Source organism: Nesoenas mayeri, assembly GCF_963082525.1.
Source record: "Nesoenas mayeri genome assembly, chromosome: 22".
NCBI classification, from domain to species: Eukaryota; Metazoa; Chordata; class Aves; order Columbiformes; family Columbidae; genus Nesoenas; species Nesoenas mayeri.
In genome coordinates, this window is record NC_137572.1 from 5,076,208 (window position 1) to 5,097,689 (window position 21,482).

Here is a 21,482-nt window from a genome sequence, read left to right on the forward strand (position 1 = left end):
CAAGAACACACTGGGGCTTTTCATGGGAAAAAGCGAATGGCCAAGGGAACTTTAAAGAGGCATTGACCCCAAGTGGGAACTCAGCTGAAAAATGACTTTTCTCCTATCATCCTGCTCAGAGTATCTTTGGGTTTATTTTTGCCTTTACTGCCATTTATTTTGCTTGTGCAATCAGATGCTAATGCTTCGGCGTGCAGCGGACTCGCGTTTTAAGGTCAAGATCCCCAAAGTTTGTAAATCATCGTCCTTTAAAAAGATCAGACACGTAGAAATGGTTTATACATGTGGAGCCTGGTGAGAGCGGAGCGGGAATTCGGCTGGGAGATGAACTCGGTGATCTTGGCCTCTTGGTCCCTTTGCCGGCTGCTTTTCCCCCAGGCTCCGTGTCTTTTGGTGCAACACCTAGCGGGATGGCGGGTTTTAGACATAAAACCCCTGGCAATGGCAAGGGTGGGATTATCCTCTTGTTTCTCTGAAGTTTTCAGAAGGACCCAGATCCCTCAGATGAATAGATGTCCCTCTCTGCCTTCCCATTATGCAACACAAATTAAACTTATCTCTGCTCTACAGATGCTAGTGATGTCTGTGACATCATTTTCCAGCATGACTCCTGTTAGGTATTTAAAAATCAAGTCATAAAAACCACACAGAGAAGTAAGGCTGGGATGCAAAGCCGTGGTCACCTGGCCCTTGCTGCTGTGCTTGCTTTTTGGATTAAACCCCTGAAAGTTTTAAACCGAGCTTGGGTGTAACACCTGGCTTTGGCGCTGCCTCATGCTTCTTCCTATACGTTTATTTGTAGCATGCGTGTGTCCTTTGTGGACAGCAGGAGGTACGCAAAAGGAGACGTTTTATTTTCACAAGATTTGATTAAAATCTTAGAAAGAGGTTTCAGATGGCAGTGAAAGCTGAAACCTGGGGAGCTGAGCCTCGGTTGCTTTTATGACCAAAATCCTTCATCCCAGACTTGCACCCAGAAAAGTTGTATTGGGTGAAGCCCATCACATTCCCCAGACGCTCAGGGATTAACATAGGAAACTATATTTACATAAATTCACTATCTCAAAACCAGCAGAAGCAGAGTTTAGATTGAAAACTGCCTGTTCCCCCCGTCTCTTTCGGGTCACACGGCCAAGGCTTGTCCACAAACACGTAGGCAGAGCTTTGCAAACACGTTTAGCTCGACATGCATGGGTTTTTCTGTAGATGTGGGACACTGCTGACTAAAATAAAGCCTTTGCAAGCGTTAGCAGGCTTGAGGCTTTCTGGATGTTTTGTCTTCTGAAGAAATTTTAGCTGGTAGCTACGGTCTAACAGGAATTAAAAGTAGATGCTGTTTCAAAGGTAAATCCGCTGAGTATGATTATTTTGAAGGAGAAGCCTTGAAATGCACATTTTGATTTGTTTTGGTGTTCACATAGAAACCCTTCCCTGGCACTTTGCTTTTAATTTTTTAATTTAATTTGAGAATACACTGTTTGCTTCTCCGATGACCTCTCCCCGGGATTCGCTTTTAAGTCTTCCCTGTTTTGACGTGTTGTTTGCGCAGAGCTCGGCGTTCACCTTACTGAACCGAAAACCTGTCCCACCACTACTGCAAAATTGCTTCTCTGGGTATGTGCAAAACCCAACCCCGCGAATCCTGGGGGAGAAAACAGAGGGGATCGCCGAGATCTGACTCATCTCTCCTGCCGTTTAACCCGGCGGCCGAGGGGAGCGCATTCCTGGGTGGTCCCTGGAACCACAGAGAGCGAAGCATTAAAATGTAACATGAGGATGAAGGGAAAGGGGGCACCGAACCACTTTCTCCCTCTGTTATCTCAGAGCAGCAGATGGGGAACGGAGATAACGGGGCTGCCCGCTCCTTTTGCCAAATCCAGGAAATAATGAAGTGTAATTTGCCAAAGAGCCTTTGAATGGATTATTTGCTTTCCAAGGTCCCAATACTTGCACTGTGGCAGGGAATCCTTCATTTATTTGATGGGGATTTGGGGAGGAATTGGCTCCCGAGAGGCTCGGTGTTGGGGATTTTGCTAGTCCTACCTGAGCGAAGAGTCACGCAAAGTGTTTTTCGGGTATAATTATTAAATCAGAACTTAAATTAACTTCAATGATAGTAAGCCGAGGTGGGTAGGGTTGCCACAAACCAGAGAATTTCTTTAATTTTGATGTCTCCATCCAAACATTCACAAAAACACCCAACAACACGTTGTCGTTTTTCCGCTGAGAGGAGTTTTCATTGAAAGATTTCCAATAGGCTACAGTGCAAAACCAGCCCCCGGATCGAAGATTTGCATATGAGGCCGATGAAGTTTAGTCATTTGAGACTGGTTGTGTGATGCTTTCCTTCCCCCTGCAAGATGTTTTTCAGGAATGCTGAAAACACATGAAAAAGAGCCAAACCTATATCCAGTTTCCTTTTTTAAACGGTTGCTTTTGTTTATGGAACTCATTGGCTACAAATATCTGTCTCCTTCCAAATAAATTAGAAAAACAAAAAAAGAAAGGGAGAGCTTTGCTTCTCCTCAGGACTTAGTCCAAGGCCTGGCTTTAGGCTGGGCCTGGCGCTGTCCCATGGGGGCGGCTGTGCATTGTTTGGTGACTCACCCCAAATCGCGTCGCTCCCTGCACATGATGTAACTCTGTGCTAATGTGGGATTTTCCAGCTCTTTGTTTTCCCTCCCTCCTCTGATGGGTTTTTGTGCCGCTTCTGTCAACTTCTTTTTTATTCTTTCCAGTATTCTTTAAAATGAGCTTTTTCCTTTTTGCTTTTCTTTGGGCCGGGATGCCCGGAGATGGAGTCTAATTCAGAGGTGCTTTTCTCCCTGTTTTCTTGTTCACTTTGCTGTAGGACTCTTTAAAGTCGATGTCTGGAATGCTTTTTGATATCACCATCAAACTTCCAGTCGCACATTCACGTTTTTTAATGATGGAGACCATGTGCGCCATGTAAGCTCGCTTACCAGACATGGCTTGTCTATGCCCTTTAAGCACAGACTTGCTAGATGCAGACTTATTTTTCTTGTAATTAACAGCACTTGCAGGGCAGAGATTTGTAGGTCTGAGTGTGAAAATTTCAGCAGTAAAAAAGTGAAAATGGTTACTCTGTTTGTCGGACAATTCGATGACTTCTGTCGTCTTGCCCAGCCCCGCGTCCTTACGGCCATTTTTCTCTCCTCCTTCTTTCAGATATGGAATGTGCGGATGTGCCTTTATTAACCCCCAGCAGCAAAGAAATGATGTCTCAGGCATTGAAAGCCACCTTCAGCGGCTTTGCCAAAGAGCAGCAGCGACTGGGAATCCCCAAAGGTAAGACGTGGCTTCCCAAGGAGAAGAAACCGTGTCCTCCCGTGAGGATGCTCTTCTCCACATCTGCCACCTCTTTTGGGTCTCTTTGGGTTATATTACCTTGTTTCTTGGCAAATTCAGCTGGAAAACTCTGGATTTACAGGCAAAACCTTTCAGTACCCCTTGCAAATTGTCTGACATATTGTGTCTGTCTGTCCTGCTAAATTCCTCTCCTGGAGCTTTGGGGAGCTGCTCCTTTTGGAGCCGTCTCCACGACTTCTGTTTGCAAATCATCTCCACTCTATAGGGGAGCAGCAGGGATGCTTTGCAGGAGGCTGATGATGGAGAGAAACCAAGCAAAATGAAGAAAAGGGTGGAAGAAAGGCTCAGAGGGCTGGTGGAATTTTTAAAAGTCCCAAACAAATCAAAACCTTGTTCCTTGGGAGAAATTTGTCTGCAAAGGTGACTGATCAGTCTCTGTGGGATGAAGTCGTGCAAGGGCCATGCTGTAGCGCTGCTTTTGTCCTGTTTTCCTGGGGAAACGTCTCGTGGTTGCGCATTCATGGATCTCTTCTCCACCCCTTTTGGTGCAGATCCCCAGCAGTGGACGGAGACGCACGTGCGGGACTGGGTGATGTGGGCGGTGAACGAATTCAGCCTGAAAGGAGTGGATTTCCAGAAGTTTTGCATGAACGGAGCCGCCCTCTGTGCCCTGGGCAAGGAATGCTTCCTAGAGCTAGCGCCTGACTTTGTGGGAGATATCCTGTGGGAACACCTGGAAATTCTGCAGAAAGGTGAGTCCCAGAGTCTCCAGGGTGAGTGGTTTTCCAAAGAACCTTGGCCATCAGCCTCACTATGCAATGAGCTGTTCACATTGGGCTTTAATCCCAAGAAAAGCAGTTTTCAAAGCCCAGTTTTCCAGTGGGATTTCAAACAGGCATCCCAAACAATTGTGGGCAATGCGAATCCCGGCACTTCTTGCAAAGGAAAGGGTAGTTGTGCAGGAATCTGCAGCGGGCAGGGCTGCTCTGCCTGCCTGGAAACGGCGATAGGATTTTCCAAAGCATTCTTCCTTGGCTTGTTCAGATCCCGTCGTGAATTTTACTGCTTCCTCCGGTAGAAGCGGGTACAGCAACTCCACCAAAATCCCACCCTGATTTCCCAGTTGTGCTTGGAACGGGCTTTTCTTTGTTTCACATCCCGAAAGGTGCGATGGTATTTTGTTGAGAGTGGCTCTGTCACAGAAGACGCTATCTCTGCCAGTCCCTGCATGCCAGCATTCAAGGCATTAATTTTTATTGATTTGGGACACACATATTGATTTTGGGTGTTGATTTTTATAGCGTCTGGATGCTCAACAACCAGGATGGTTTCTAAAGAGCTTAACACCTTTAATTAAGCCACAAGGAGCAGCAAGAAATCAGGACTTTAGCTCGTTTTTGCTGTTTGCATTCCTGGAATATCCCTCGCACTGTCATACGGAGCCTGCGTGCTTGTGCTGGTGGCAGGAAGGGGAGGGGAGCAAAATTATGCCTTCCAGGAAACCTTTGACAAATGGATGCTAATTGCCGATTACTAATTTTACTGCTACCTGTGGTTTACAAAAGGTAAACACGGCGCTTCCCAGGGTCTGTGCGTGACGGGCTGTTTTTCTGCTCTTTGCCTCTATATCTGTTCTGTTCTTCTCGTTTTGCATAATTTTTATTGAGTGCTTAGATCAACAGCAAGCGGTTTAACCAAACAAAGCAAAACGTTGCGGTCAGTCCGATTTCTCCTCGCCATGAACTGTTACTTGTAACTCAGCTCTACCTTCCCGCAATATTTCACCACTTATTTGGGCTGTGACCCACTGGAGGGGGGTGGGATTTGCTGCAGGTGTCAGAGGCATCAGAGCTGGGTTTACATCTCCTTCCTGCAGATTCTCCAAGGCATGGAGATGAAATCAATGCCGTAGTTGCATGGTAAAGTAAGGATTGTGTTTTATAGCATTGACGCACGCAGGGGTTCAGATGCTGCAGTCAGGAGGGTAAAAAGGTCTGAGACAGAGACTTTTTACAAAGAAGCTGGAAATTTTGGTGCATCTTGCAGGATGAAAAGGAATAAAGCTGAATTTCTTTGTCCCAACACTGGGAACAAAGGAAGCTCTGTTCTGTATTCAGTTTTACTGGTGACTTTGTCGCTTCTTGCATAAGCTGAGCCTGAGCTTGTGTGGTAGGTTCTTAGCACATTTCCCAGAAGGGCAATGTCTGTGAAGTGTTTGGAGAGTAACTAAGAAGAGCTTCCAAGAAATAACCAGCCTCACCCCAAGGACGTATTTCTTTACCTTGTAAGTCGTGGGACTCATCTACTTTGCAGCTGGCGATGTGAAACCTGAAGAGATCAAGGTTGGACCTCAAGCTTTATGGTTGGACTCAATGATCTTGAGGTTCTCCTCCAACCAAAATGATTCTGTGATTCAAAGGTTTCCCCAGCTTGCCAGTCCCCATCTCTTCCATCTTCCCCAGCCACACACAGTCATCCCTTGGGGCTGTTGATGCTGGTTAACCCCAAAATGTTTGGCGTTACCTATTGCAGTGTGACTGTCAGCATCGGGTCACACCGGGACGGGCGCTGACCTCGCTGTCCCTTCACCATGTGTCCCTTGTGAGCACTTTCTGAGTGTGACGGGGTTTAAAAACGGCAGCAGATGGGCAACTTTTCCCTGCATGGATTTGACTATTTTCAAGCATATTTTTCCCAAATTTCTTCTTAAAATAACCTCTCCGGTTACCAGCAGCCAGCAGTGCCCTCCGCTTGACTGTAAGCGTAGCTGAAAGTTGCTCTGTGGTCACCCACCCTGTCCCTTGGCAGGGGAGAGAAAACGAGCGTTTCTCATTAGGTCTCTGTTTGCACAAAACCTCCTTTTGTTAGAGAATATTTTCCACCCTTCAGTCCCCAGGAGAGAGGGCCAAAATTAGGCTCCTTCGCAAGCAAACGTGCCTTATCTTCAGTTCGCTTCTCTTGGGTCTTGGCAGGAATAAATAAAACCCAGAGCTGTCTGTGTGTTTTTGTTTCATTCTTTTTTTTTTAATTTTGGCTTGCAAAGAAAATAAAGTCTCCCATGCCAGCATCTCTGCCCACACGCTGAGCTGGAATGAGTGAGGTGTGAATGGAAAAACTGGTCAGGGGAGGAGCAATGTGGCTTTTACACGGGAAAGCAAATTCAGCGCCAAGCCCAGGAGTAGCAAAGCGCTCGCAAAAAGCGATGGAAAGTGGAGAATTAACACTGTGATGTGATATGTGTTATTTCTCAGGGAATTACGCCTATAGAAAGGGTAAAAGTTTGTGTGCTGCCTATATGTATTCTGTATCAGGAGGTGGGTGATGGACAGTGCGACAAAGCTTGCAACAGATGTAAGGGAAACGGTGCTGCATAAAATGAGAATTAGCATTAGTCTGAGGTTCGTAGGGGCTGGTTTGGGTGTGTATTACCCACTTGCACACTGGTCTAAAAGTCGCGTTTTTTAAGGAAAACAACTATCCTTTTATGGTGGTCTTTTTTCACGAGCTCATACATGTAAGCGTGATTAGCAATCCTCAAGACAATGAAAGACGACAAAAACTGAGGCAAGCGAGGAAATGATGCGATTAGTATCTCAGAACCACCTGGAGCCTCTGATTGAGAAAGTTGTTGCTGTTTTGTTTTGTTTTGTTGAAATCTGGCCGTGCCTGCAGCAGGAATTCCCAAAGGAACCCAAATGCATCAAGCGCTTGTTTCGGTGCGATTTCAGCTCCTCACTCATTTCTGTTCCTTTGGACGTCCCAGTTTAACCCAGAGAGGAGCATTTTAGGAACTTGAGACCTCTCTTTGTGTTACACCAAGTCTTGCGAAGCACGATATGCCAAGGGTCATGTGACATTTCCTTCCTTTTCTCTTTGCAGAAGAGGTAAAACCGTACCCAGCAAACGGAGCGAATACCACGTATCCAGAATCTCGCTATACTTCAGATTACTTCATTAGTAAGTCTTAATTATTAGTATCATTCTGGTGCGTGCACCGTGCAGTTGCCTCTCTGCCGTGGCGGAGTGTGCAGAGTGTGTAATTTTGTCCTTTTTTTGGCAAAAAAACCCAATAACTCACCTGAATTGGGACTCCAGGCTCTGGCCGCAGGTTGTGGAAGCAACTCATCTGTTACAATGATGTTTCTCCTTTGCTGAGACTCTGCTCTTCATGGTTTTCCAGCTTTTTCCCACTAGCAGCTTACTCGAAGGAGTTTGGCATAATGTGCATTGATGACAGTTGAAGATACCTTATTTTTTTAAATCACTGCAATTATAAGACACCACCTCTCCGTAGTTTTTAGAAATTGGCGCGCAATCGTGGCAAGCATTTTATATCCACAGACAGTCTCCTCTTGCTCTGCAGACCCCTAATCTCATGCTCAGCACTCTTGATTTCTTCGAGCTGTGTATTTTTGGGTTCCTTTCTGACATTCGCATTCCGCTGGCAGGTTATGGCATCGAGCACGCGCAGTGCGTGCCCCCCTCTGAGTTCTCCGAGCCCAGCTTCATCACCGAGTCCTACCAGACCCTCCATCCCATCAGCTCGGAAGAGCTCCTGTCCCTCAAGTACGAGACCGACTATCCCTCGGTCCTCCTGCGTGACCCGGTCCAGACGGATTCCCTGCAGACAGACTACTTCACCATCAAGCAAGAGGTCGTAACGCCGGATAACATGTGCATGGGACGTGCCAGTCGAGGTAAAATTGGGCATCTCCCAGGGTTTGTTTGGGTTCTTCCACCTCTTCCTCTATCAAAATAAGTGCTGCTTTCCTTGCTTTCCGTAGGAGATGTATTTTGGGGGGACCAAAGCCATCAGGGCACCGTGTGATGCCATATATCTCATGAGGTTGAACTCCCTGATGGCTTTGAGCCCTCCCTGCCTTTCTTTCCAGGGAAAACATGAAGAAGAGGTTTATTTTCTCCACTCTACTGTCTGTTTTTACAATGTCTGCAAAAACGTAGCATTTTGATGTCAAACCTGAGTCAAGCTGAAATAGACTTTATGGTTCTTCTGAAGGACAGACTGCTGTGTGCTTGTATAAATCTAATTTTCCTAGAATACCAGGCAAAATCCCCCAAATTCTTTACAAGTTCTCATCAGGAACTATTGTCCAAGGCTGTGAAGGATTTTATACATGATGATCTAAAGTATTTTTCCATTCTCTCCGTTGATTTTGAGCTGATAATCTGTTCTGCTGAACCCAAGCCTTGCGCTTTATTAGGAGATGCAGATGTCATAAGTCATGACCCCGCAAATCCTTCTGCTACAACCCCACATCTCCAAAGAGTTAAAGAGATGCGATTCCTATTTGAGATGATGGGCTTTAAACACCTAAACACTTCTGAGGATCTGATCTCAAATGCCTTTTCAATTAATATTATTAAATTTGGAACACGTGGGGCCCAGATGCCCCGCTACTTTGTAATTACATTAATATGTGAGAGGTGACTTGGGCAATACGGAGAACCAAAAGAGCAGCAGCATTAGAATTTTAGGGAAGCTACTCTTTCTGGGGTTGTTTTGTCTCTTTTATCAGTGTCTTTCCCTTTTCTTGACCTTTTCTTGACCATGGATGATTTCACCATAATTCTCACTGAAATGCAACGATCCAGGCATGCTTTTGCAATTGTACCTTCAGCCTGTTCTCTCTGCAAGCCTCAAAAAGCTCCAGGGGAGGGAAGAAAGAGCCCTTAGCTCAGACCAAGGGCCCCTGGTGTTAGCAAACACTTTAAAATACCGATTGCAACCAAAAAAACGCAACAAGGTATGGCTGTGCTTACACTAGCGCCACATTTCATCCATATAGAAGGTCCTTTGGGTGGCATTAATCTTCTTAAAATGGTATAAAGAAGCCTTAATATAAAGCAGAGTCCAGCTAATTTATATTTACATACGTCTTTACCTTCCGCTGTATTAGGCTGTCGCAAAGTCAAGCGCTTCGGCAGTGGGAAATTCAGGATGAAGGTTTTGCAGACAGTCGCCTTCCATTGTTCTTGGTGTGGGCTTTAGGAGTTAATTTTGGGCTTTAGGAGTTAATTTTGAGGTCCCATGGGGGTTATTTCACTCTGTCTTACCGGTGAGGACATCTGGTTTTAAAGTGGAGCTGCCAAACTCTTCATGAGTTTCTCCTAAGGAAGCGCAAGGTGTGATTTTCCCAAAGGCTTCGGTTTAGGTCAAATTTAGGGGAATTTTCAATGAAATGACCAAAATCACATCTCTGACACCACAGCTGTTCATCTGGTGGATTTTTAATTCCATTTCTAAACGAGCTTGTGCTGCAGGACTTCTCAGGGAAGTGGTTATGCCAATTAATGACCGTGCACAAAGCGGTGTTAATTTTCAGGAAGTGCTCGAAGTGTATTCTGTGAGATTCTCAAAAAAGAAACAAAGAGTTTGAAGCGTGGATATTACCAGCAGAAACAAGCCAATGGATCCAAATTTCACATGATTCTGGGCCAGCAATCATGGTAGTTGAATCTTTTTGCAGCAAGTGCTCTTCAAACTACAACACAACAAATATTGTTGGGGGAACGTGCCAACGTCCTTTCACGTTCTGCTTCCCCTGTGATTTACTATCTGGGCCCAAGCTGCGGGTATTTCTGCCAATGGAAATTTCTCCAGGAGTTCTTGCACAATCCCAGCAGCTGTTTTTAGCCTGGTTTGGGAAATTAGTGAACTTAAATGATCCTGTTACGTTCTTAGTTTGTCAGTAAAGATGTTGAGCAATCGATGGTGTACGGGAGATCAGAGAGAGCAATTTCAGTTTGTTCTTTGGATCCTTTTTTTAGCTCCCTGGTTTAAGTACAGAGGGTATAGTTCTGCCCTCTCTAGAGGGTGTAAATCAGCTTAACGCTGCTGAGGATCCGACCTCTCATGTTCTGGTTTTTACTAAAACTACCCCAGAGAGTAGCCTTGATACAACCCAGCTGTGCTCACCTTACCAGAACTGGAAAGAAAAAATAAATAAATAAATATATATATATATATATATATATGTATATATAGCTGTTTGAGCTCTCAGCCTTTTGCTCTCCTCCTCCATCAAATCTGCTGCTGTTCAGGGATTTGGGGGTGGAAGCTGGTTTGTAACATACGGCAGTAAGAGGCTGCTGGGTAGTTTTGCAGGAAACATCAAAAGCAAGGAAGCTGGGTGTCCAGTGCCCTGGAAAATGCCTGAGCACAATTTATATAAGGCTGGAAGACATAACAGGGGACTTATTAGAGACCCGTATCTTTCAGCAGCAAGAGATCCTGGCATCTGGACTAAGCCTTGAATATCTGTCAAAAATGCGATTATTCCTCTGCCACTGGCTTTTTGAAACAGAGGACAGTTTCCAGTGAGCCCCAGGCATCAGGCTTGGGTACAAAGTCAGGATTTTGGTTGTTTTTCCTGAGTCTCTCTGCTTTGCTGCTTGAGCATCTCCAGGGCTTGGATAGCTCTGCCCTCAATTATGAATAGAAGCATTCTAGTTTCAGGCTGTATTTTTGAAGGTTTTGGAGGTGAGATGTAGTGGGACAGCATCATTTGCCTGTCACCTTCTGTCTGCGCAGCGGGCAGGTGAAGCATCCTTCTCCTGGCCATGGCAAGCCAGAGCATCCTCATGCTGCCCACTCACATCTTATATTTTCTTCCTTTTTTCGCCAGGTAAACTGGGCGGCCAGGACTCGTTCGAGAGCATCGAGAGCTACGACAGCTGCGACCGGCTGACGCAGTCCTGGAGCAGCCAGTCCTCCTTCCAGAGCCTGCAGCGCGTCCCCTCCTACGACAGCTTCGACTCGGAGGACTACCCCGCCGCCCTGCCCAACCACAAACCCAAGGGCACCTTCAAGGACTATGTTCGAGATCGGGCCGATATGAACAAGGACAAGCCCGTCATTCCTGCTGCCGCCCTTGCTGGCTACACAGGTAGGGTCACACTCCTCAAAAACCACCTCTTTGCTGAGTGTAGAACCTTGGGTAGAGCCTCCGAGGTCTCTGGGTTGCTCAGTATCTTCATTGCTGGCTCGGTGGTCTGTGAATTAGAGGTTTTGGGGGCATGTGGGCACATCTGAGGTTACATATCCTTCAAGTGTGTGCACCCCAAACCTCTTGGAGGATGTAGGACCTGGCTGAGTACAAGGCCTTGTGTTTTAATCTATCTGCTGCTCGGCTGTGATAGGAAATGGGGTCTGGTTTGTATTGCTGAGAACACAAGGTGGTAGAGAGCCCTCGATTCCCCCTCTGACGCTTTTACACTTGCTCGTAGTTTCCTGCCTCGGGCAGCAGCGGCCACATTTTTGGCATCGCCGTGCGTGATGTGAAATGATCTTCTCCCCTTTTTTGGTCTTGGTTTTGCTCTTTACCTCGGTGTGGGGCAGAGGTGGGATGGTGCCAAAGCAAACCCAAACATTTTCCGTTCCCTGCACTCGGGAGAGATGAGAAAGCGATAGGCTGTGGAAACTCCGGCTTTTCATGTGACAGCCCTCCAGCAATTTGGCATCTCCCTGGAGAGAAACCTGGTGGGATGGGCCTTCCAGCTAAAACTGAGATAATCCCTCCCAGTCCTTCTGTGCTGTGTCTGTTCCCTGTAGGACAAGCTGGATTTGCAGGGTAGCCTCCTTTTCCCTCGTACAAACTGATCTCTCCTGTCCCAGCTGGTAGCAGCTGTGACCTGGAGGAGCCAAGCGGTGGAAATAAAGTTTGTGCAGATAAAGATCATCAAAAGCTTCAGAGCAGATCCTGGGGTGCGACAGTCCCTGAAATCTCCTCCCACGCACGGCTTGTCTCGGGGCCGATATCGAGTGTTTTTTGCAAGAGGGGGAGAGGTGCAGAGGGGAGGAGAAGGTGGAGAGATAATTTTAGGAGCTCTGTGTAAAAAAGGAAGTGGTTTGTTGCTATAGCTTTAGTTAGAAAGAAAGCTCAGCCCTGCCTGCTGAATGAGCCTCTTTCGACCAAGTCTATGCAAAATAAAGTGTGTTCTGCTATTCCTGAATGGTTTTCGGCCAGGGGATGCGGCGAGGAGAGATGTGAGCGGTAGGAGGGGCACCGTCCTCCGCCGTGCCACGGAAGTCGATGGTCCTAAAACAGAGCAGCGAGCGCAACTTGCAAATTTGATGTCTGTTTTCTCCTGATCACACCTTTCACTGCAGCTCGTGGAAGTGTTTTGAGTGCCCAGTGCCCGGACAAGAGCGTTGGTTGCGTTTTAACAGCTGGGGAAACTGAGACACAGAGGCGCTGGCATAACTAGGAGCTTTATTTTTCCAAGCTGGGTGTTTCCCGCCACATTTGCTGTAGCTGATGGAAAAGAGCAGCATTCCCAGCTCCCTCCCAAGCCGGTGGCTGGACCCCGTGTTTTGCCAAGGAGTATTAGCACCCCAAAGCATGTCCCTGGACTGCTGCCACCAAGAAGGGGAGACTTTGGTTAATGCAATGCCAGAGCACGCTTCCAAATGCATAACATTTTCCCTTGCCTCATTTCAAACCCGTTTTTGAGCCGGGAAGATAATCCCTTGGCCCGGGACTTTCACTGTGATCAATAACTGGGAGCGCCTGATATTTTTTTTGCATCACTTAAATGGGGAGAAGGTTTCCAGAATCAGCATTTGCTTGGAAATCCTTGGGCTGCAGCGCTGCTTGCTCGCTCTAGGGCCTGCAAAGTGATAAATAATTCATTCCTCAAACGCCCACAAGCTTGCATTTACCATTGAGAAAGACTGAGTCAGGGATGTGGCTCTAGAGGTGTCCTCTGTCACTTTTTCAAGCCTACTGATCTGGTTTGTGTTTGTGTATTTCTGCAAAAAACTAGAAATCCCGGCTGGCCACTGCAAGAAATGCTGGAACCAGCTGAGCAAGGGGTGTTGGGGGCTCTTGGGCACAACTCGGAGGTCCTTTCTTTTTAGTTATTTTGCCTTTGCTTTATGTTACGTTGACTTTACTCGGGGGAGCAAGTGCTGTCTGGCAGCTGGAGCAGAGGAACGTGAAGTCTGGGCTGCGTTTGCAGCTCAAGTGAGGAGGTGGAGCCTCCAAACGAGCAGAGCAGGTGACGAACCCAGGGTCCCAAAGCTCTGGGACCCCTTTGTCACACAGGTGATGCCTCCAACACCCACCACCAGCCCATGGAGCACCCAATAGCATCATGTCCACCTTTTAGGGCTGGAAGGGTGAAGCCTGAGACATCACATCCTCCATCTCAAAGGCTCTTTGAGTTTTCTTGAAGAACCTGACAATATTGTTCAGGTTTTGTCAGCAAAAGGCCCGTTTTGGAGGTGGCCCAGTGCTTTATCTCTGATGGTATCTGCCTCGGGAGCCGCGTGCTTTGGCGAGAAGGTGCATTTTGGCGGAAGCTCTGCTTGCGTTTGATGTGTTTCTTCACCCAGCTCGCGAGCAGCTTTTCAAAGCCGCCTTATCTGCCCCCACATCTTGACCTAATTTAACAAGTTGCCATGGTTGCTCAGATAGAAGTTGATGCAATTTTCTTATCTTTTTTTTTCTTTTTTGAAGGAGAAATGTAACTGCTCAGGAGTTGGCAAACTTTGGTTTCCATAGCTGCAGGGAGGACTGTCTCTGGACACCTCTGCTTTTGGGGCCAGATCTTGCAAAACCTGGCCCGCTTGAGTCTTATGTTAAGCTAGGTTTTTTTTTTTTAATTTATTTTTTTGACATGACCTAGGAAATGGAGGCAGAATGCATCTATTAAAATAAGGCAAGCGGCGTATCAGGATGCATCTTCTCTGCAAGCAGATGTGCTAAACCTCATGTTGTCTTAGCTGAGCTCGGCTTAAGCTCCCTCATTCACGCAGCAGCGGGTGGGCGGCTCGTGCTAGATGCACGCTCCATACCTCAGCCTAACTGGGCTAAAACAAGCTCAGCTTTGCCTGTGGCTGTGCCGTCGCTGCATCCCAACTCTGCTGGGTACCACAAGCCACCCGCATCCTTCAGGAGACCTGGCATCACGTGAATAAACGCGGCCGCTCTGTAGCAGAGAAGCACGCAGAGGGCAAGTGTGGCTCTAACCGCAATGCTCTTTGGCCTTTTTGCCCTATATTTAGTTTTTCCACCACTCTGACCTACTTGAGCTGCTGCCCTCTTGGGGACGCAGGTTCCAGCGGCGCTTCCGACACTCCCTCTGTCCCTGCGTTTGGTGAGAACCGCTCAGGGCTAGAAGCGTTTTTGGCTTTTCTTGAGCGCCCCAAAGCACCTTGCGTGGGTTTATAACCAAGATGCGATGCTTGTTCGCTTCGTGGCACGCAGGACATCGGCGTCGGGGCTTTCCACCTCGTGGTGTTCTCCACAGAGCTGAACAGACAGAGCAGAGCGATTCCCCTTGTATTTGAGAGACCTCAATCACTCCTCTGCAAGGCTGCATTTGCAGTTTTAATGCTGACCTGCTTAGGATGTTGCTGATGCCTTTCCAGACAGTAACAGCACCTATATAGTTAATTCCCCACCCTGAGCATCTCTCTTAGGGACAAATTGATGCTACCTTCATTATCACACTGCCCTTCAAGCGGACAGAAAGTAGAGCAGGGAGTAGCTGAGTCTCGCAGATCTTATCTCACCCCAACACCCAGGAGCACTTTGTTTTGCCCTGACCTTCACTATCAGAATCCACAGTGCCATGTTGATAGGGCCCAAATTTGCCTGCTAAACCCATCTGCACCGTCCAAATCACCTGCCGTGCAGAGCCCAGAGCCTTTGACAAGCCTCCGTTTCTGAGCGATGCTTATCTGCGAGACAGAAGTGAAAGCACGCAGCTGCTGTTTTGCAAGAAAGCCAGGTCGGTACCAAAGAAAGTGTGGCTCTGTCAACAGGGCTTGTGTGCTGCCGCTTCTCACTGCCTCTGCTGCTGGCCTGAAGCTTCCACCAGTGATTTCCCTGGGTGTGCTCTGATCCTCAGCATCCAAAAATTCACCGTTCCCAGCCCCTCGACATCCAGACTCTGCGCAGTGGCTTTTCTAGAAACACGAGCATCCTTCCTTTCTTCCCCCGGTGCAGAGCCTGCATGGGCTCAGCAGCTTTTTTTCTCTTCCATAAGGTGGGGAACTCGAGGGTGGAGCTCGGGGCTGGTTCGGTGGCTCCGGTTCCACCTGCCAGACATGTGCAAATGACCCCATGCAACGCTGCCCAACCGTGACGGCAGCTCAGCAGCTGCAGCAGCTTCTCAGCAGCCCGGGGACAATGGCAAAGCAGCTGTGGCTTCAGTCCTGGAGCTCCTGGCCTGCAGGACCATGTTCAGGAGCAGATGTGAAGCTCACAAATCCCCTTATCCTTTGCCAGATGCCTGGGGAGTGAGACCAGCCCTCCCATCACGTTCTTCCTCAAGGAGAAGTATCAGGAAAGCCAAGCTGTCCCAGCGGCTCTGTGAGTCTGGCCAAAAGCCCGTGGCACTTTTGGAAGGTGCTTTCTGGGTCCTTCCTCACTTTCTTTGTGCCTTGGAGATGCTTCCATCCAAGCTGCACCACTGCCCTCCCACCATCGCAAAGCCAGGACTTTGTGGTGGCGTGACAACCTTTGTCAGTCTGGGCAAGAGCTGAGGAGGAGGTGGTTGGGCTTGGTCTAGTGAGGAAGGCTTGGTCTAACAAGGAAGGCTTGGTCTAACAAGAAAGTGATGAGGACGAGCTTTGCCGTCCCCAACCCCAAGGCAGCAGGGGGGGATTGGGGACCTCCAGTACCATGGTGCCATCAAAGGGGATGCAGGGAGGGCGGGCACACGAGCGAGGCGAGGGCTGTTTGGGAGGTGTTGCTGTGCCCAGTTGTTTGGTTGGGTTGGAACCACAAACCACAGACTGAAAAGCATAGGTGCGCTGCTTTTTTCTTTTTCTCAGTAGGGTTTTTTTTTTTCCTCTTGTTGTTTGAAAGAAGGAAAACAAAACAGAGGCCGTTGAGAGGGGTGGGGGTGCGAAACTGTTATTGAGAGATAATGCATTTCGGGACAATGCTCGTCTGCCCCAGCCGGGTGGTGCCACCATCACCGCCCCAGTGAAAGCGGCTGTTGGGCAGGTTTTGGTTTCAAAATATGGGCTTTTCTCTGAGAAGACCCTAGATGTGTGTGGCAGGAGCACAAGGGGTGGCTTGTGTCCTTCCACCCCACGTTTGGGGCAGCATCTGAAAAGAAAGAGCTGCAAGAACACCCCAGTGATAGTTGGTTTTGGAGACGGTTGTTTATGGAGACGGTTGGTTTTGGGGTGCCCAGCCTTGGGGCAGTTGGTGTGGCCGTGCATGCTTGTACCGTGAAGTGATGGGGACCAGATGTCATGATGGGGATTTTCCAGCCCCAGCTGAGGACCAGTAAAAGGGTTGAAGCCGAAAGGATGGAAAATGGGCGCTGGTCCCAGCTCTTGCGTGCGTGGAGGTTTGGGGTGCAGAGATGAGCCCAGCAGCTCCATGCTTGCCCTGGTGGCTTTGGGGACGTGACATGGGGAGGGTGACTCCTCAGCATGAGCATCACCCTGAAATCCTTGTAGGCATCAAGAAAAATAACTCCCTGCTGGTCTGCAGAACAGGCAAAAGCAGCTCATTTCTGAAGATAACTCTAATTATGGCTTTACTAACCCACCAGCTGACGCACGGGCCTCACCTTCCCGCCCTGCGACCTCCCCAACATTGTTTTCGGGGACGCATGTGCCAGGGTTTGGTCCCTGCCACCTCACGCATCACCCGCCTTCGCTGACATTTCAGAGCATCTGCAGGGCCTCCGTGCCTTCCCCTCCGGCTGGGCTGTGTTTATAGGAGCTCAGACATGCCCGCCAACACGGCAGTAAACACATTCTTGCCATAATTGCTTGTCCAAGGCAGAGGAATTCAGGGTTTTTACGTGCGTCCTGCAAGCAGCTCGGAATAGACCTTGGGAATCCCTGTTCCAAGGGTGACGGCGCTTTCTTCAAAAACCCAAAATACCCAGCAAATCGGCAGCGGCAGGAGCGCTACCTCGCTTGCTGGAGAGAGAAATGACTGGGTTTCCCGACACCTCCCCATGCCAGCTGGCTCTAAGCTTGGCTCAGGGTTGAACCTGAGCTTTGAAAGGCTCCTGCAGAGCCTGGGTGGCCCCGGGGGATTTTGAGGGCAGTTTCTTACCCAAGAACCCAGGTGATGGGTTTCCATCCATCTTATTTTGGGGAATTGTTAAAAAATTAAGACCAATATCCTTGTTCTTGGGTTGGCCGGGAGCAAAATCACTGCTTGCTGCTATAAATAGGGCTAAGCCTTGAGATTTGGTGGCATTTCAGGCCATGGTTTTGGCTTTGCATCATCTGAATTTCCTCCCTCTTTTTGGCGTGGATAACCCGGCTCCATCTCTACCGGAGAACACAGTCATGGACTCAACATTTGGCAAGGATGAGGGGCTGGAGCTTTTCCCCATGGAGCATTGTCTTCCCATTTACAAGCAAAGAGATGCTGTGAGCATCTCTAAATAAATACTTTAGTTTTTTCAGTGCTTGACGCTTGTGCTCATTGCTGTCAGCAGGTGGGTTTACCCCGCGCAATTCTTATGCGTGATAAATCATTTCCTTTAACCTCTAGCTGCGTTTATTATGATTATTGTCAGCCTCATTAGTAGTGATATATCCTAAGCTGCGTTTAAAACACGGCAAAACCTCTCCTGCAACACGTCGCCCAGAGCCAAGGGCAACATTTGGGGCGCGGCCGCATTTGGAAGTTGCTCATCGAAGAGGTTTTGGCTTGAGGGCTTCTCCTCTACCTTCGATTGGGACACAAGCGCCGAGAAGAGAGAAGTATTTCGAAATCACCCCACGGAGACGGTGAATCCAGCAGCAACATGCCCTGGAAAGAGGCCAAAGAATTTTCATACCTGGGTGTCCCCCCCCGGCCTTATCTCGATAAGCAGCGACGGAGCGAAGAGCCGAGGTCAGGAAGCGGAGGCTGCCGGGGTTCACACCATGGCCAGGAGCTTTTTGGCACGGCGGACACGCCGATGCTTGTGCGCCAAGACAACGACTCCTCGTCGTTCGGATGCCAGAAAAATAATCCTATTTATGTAACTCAAAGCGAAACCTTGCAGTGCATGAATACCCAGCTCTTGCTGCAAATGGGGAGATATTTTACCTGCAGGATTTGACTCGCAAGCTGCCGCTTCGGCCCACGTCTTGCCCTGTGGCTGCTGATGGTTTTATTTAACAGTAGAAGGTTTTATTTTCTTTCAGTATGTGGATTGTTTTTCTCCCTAGGGGCTGTGCTTTCCCTGACATTAATATCTTATGTTTCTTTTTGTCATTGTAGGCAGTGGACCCATCCAGCTGTGGCAATTCCTGCTGGAACTGCTCACCGACAAGTCCTGCCAGTCCTTCATCAGCTGGACGGGCGACGGCTGGGAATTCAAACTTTCCGACCCAGACGAGGTAAGAGAGCCCTGGGATTGAACACACAGACCAGATCCCTCTGAAATGGGGATAAACCCTCCCCTCCGCTCTTCATGGCTGAGGTTTGGGCAGGCATGTTGTTCTGCTCTTGGGAATGTGTAGGGGAAAATAAGGAATTAGAGCCTAGCTAAAAGCTTATTAAAAATGGGGCTGCGTTAATACTTAGAAAGTGTTAATTTGTGGCCAAAGGTGGTGAAAAGTAGCTGAAAAATCACAGAAAGCGGCCAAAGCTCTTAAAATAAGCTCTGTACAGGTGAGAGGGGGGACTTGCCCCTGATTTTGGGGGACACATGGGACGTTCGTTCCCTTCCTTGACTTCTCTATCCTCATAGAGCCCTCTGCAATGTTCTGCCATTGCATGGAGGTTCCTTTTTCCAAATTTTAATCCTAGAATCCTTTAGGTTGGTAAAGACCTTTAAAATCATCAACTGCCAAAATGGGAAGTTTCCCAAAGCAATTAGGGAAAGTCAGTTTGCGCTATTCTTCTCCTTTAATATTTAATATTTGAGGCGGCCTGGAAGGACTTTTTTGGGTTGGTTCGTTTTAAGGTTGAGATTCTAAAATGCAGATGGAAAAAAAACCCAAAAATTAAAAATAAACCTTCAAAATTCTGCTTTGAAAACGTAGCAGGCTATAAAATATTCAAACTAAAAGCGAAATTATTCAGGTAGCTTATTGCAATTTTGCCTCCCGCCTTTGCCCTTCACATCCCCACCACCTTCATCCCCCTGCATTCTCCTCATCCTCACCCCTCTCCCAGGTCGCCCGGCGATGGGGCAAGCGGAAAAACAAGCCCAAGATGAACTACGAGAAGCTGAGCCGCGGCTTGCGCTACTATTACGACAAGAACATCATCCACAAGACGGCGGGGAAACGCTACGTCTACCGCTTCGTGTGCGACCTGCAGAGCCTGCTGGGCTACGCGCCCGAGGAGCTCCACGCCATGCTGGACGTCAAGCCCGACGCCGACGAGTAAACCACCAAAAATCACTTCCCAGAGTCATTTGGACTTTTTCCTGTTGGTCTTTTTTGAAATTTGTTGCCGTTGTTTTTCATCGTGCGTGATTTGTTTTGAATTTTCAAAGAGCGACTTTGGATTTGTTGCTTTGCGGAGGTTGGGAGAGAGGGCGGTGGAAGAGGCAAACTTTTGGTTGAAACCTAAAGAGTTTGGTTCGGAGGAAGGATGAGCCTTTATCTTTCCTGAAAGCTCCAAGATGGGCTTTTTGGGGGGTGAAATTCTGAGTTTTAAGAAAGCCAGAAAAATGTAGCTCACTTTAAAAGAACCCACAACCCAACCCTCCCCATCCCTTGGTGTCTAGAAGAAATATCAAACAGATCCCTTCGGTTTGGGGTTCTTTTGGCAATTTAGCAAATTACCGTATTCCCGAGGATTTTAAACTTATTTTTTGGGATGAGGAGGGAAAACCAAAGTGGGTGAATATTCCTGCTCCGGGGAGGGGCAATAAAGGAAAAGAACAACACAAGAACCGCTTGTTGTTCTTGTTACGTTGCCTTTCTGTCAGTTGTCTTGTTTTCTACAATGACAGAATTTTTGCTAAGGAGGGATCAAGACTCTTTTTTTAAAAAAAAAAGTTGAAGTTTTATTTTATTAAATTTTGTGCCAGTATTTTTTTGTTTAAATAGTCTTAAGCTCTAAGATGGTCTCAGTATTGCAATATTGTGTGTGTTTGTTTCTGTTATGCCAGCAGAGAGTTTTATCATAGTGAGGGGAAAAAGGAGAGAAAAAGATAAAAGATATGAAATGACTTTATGTAGACCCCACTGGAGAAATGGAGCACGAGACTCCAAATTCTACGTGAAGGAAGATTGAATTCCAAATTACCTGATAGAGCCGCTCTTGCTGCCGGTCCCACCTACTTCACTGCTAAAGCTGCTTGGAATGTCTGCTTTTTTGGGTGTTGTTTTCAAAAGAGCTGCGTTTTGTGCACAAAACCAATCAAGATTTGCTGGGAAAACGCCTTTTTTGCATCTTCCCAATCGCTATTTTTTTGCACCAAGAAATGGTGCTTTCAGGTCATTCGAGTTGGGTTTTATTTGGAGAGGAAAGAGGAGAAATTCCCGTGTTTTCAGTGGGGTGAATGGGAAATTTCCAAGTCAATTGGGGGGGAAGAAAAATCAGGAAAAAATTGAAAAACCCAATGAAAATGTGTTTTCCTTCCTGCTTTGACCAGCTCCATCTTTAGTGTTCTATGTCTTCACTGACCTGGGCACACACGGAAAGGAAATCATCCTTGCAAATGGGTTTGTGCTCCCTTTTTTAAGCCTGATCCTGCAAACCTTGCCAGGGCGTGAGGAACATGAAGCCCACGGTGCCGGATGGGCTGAGGTTGAGGATCAGATGTGAGTATTTCCCCATCCAGACACGACCCCGATGGCCGAAATGGGGTATTTCACCCCAAGAGCTGCGGGCGTTTTGTTTTTAACGACAGTATTACGTGTTCGAACCAAAAATACCTTTTGTTTTGTGTCGTTCATTGTGTCTTTTAGGTAGTTGTGTTCGTCACAAAGGTGATTTTGGGGGGCGAGATGGGGAGATGCTCACCAGGCGATCCCTGCTTGGTAAAATTCAATATATCGAGTTGGCAGGACAAGGTTTTTGTGCAAAAAGCTGAAATATTGGGGAGCGTAGCCCCAATGAGCAGGAATGGGGGGATCTCCCCCATGGCAAAGTGATGCTGGACTCTCCTCCACATCCCCCAGAGCTGGGGCGATGCAGCATCTCTTGGTCATTTTGGGGCAAATCAGCCTCAAAATTGCTGCGTGCTTAAAAAAA

The 21,482-nt window shown here is 47.8% G+C and overlaps 1 protein-coding gene across 1 annotated transcript in view; it reads left to right on the top strand.

Moving 5' to 3' along the window:
• The window catches only part of ETS1 (ETS proto-oncogene 1, transcription factor), a 35,111-nt gene extending 15,009 nt beyond the window's left edge, over positions 1–20,102 (top strand). Inside the window, exons 2-8 of the mRNA XM_080357922.1 lie at positions 3,190–3,309; positions 3,882–4,082; positions 7,210–7,287; positions 7,779–8,027; positions 10,977–11,237; positions 18,549–18,667; positions 19,449–20,102. Of these exons, the coding sequence (XP_080214048.1) occupies positions 3,190–3,309; positions 3,882–4,082; positions 7,210–7,287; positions 7,779–8,027; positions 10,977–11,237; positions 18,549–18,667; positions 19,449–19,664 (1,244 nt within the window). The 3' untranslated portion in view covers positions 19,665–20,102. The remainder of the gene's footprint in view (positions 1–3,189; positions 3,310–3,881; positions 4,083–7,209; positions 7,288–7,778; positions 8,028–10,976; positions 11,238–18,548; positions 18,668–19,448) is intronic.
• The last annotated feature ends 1,380 nt before the right edge of the window (positions 20,103–21,482 follow it).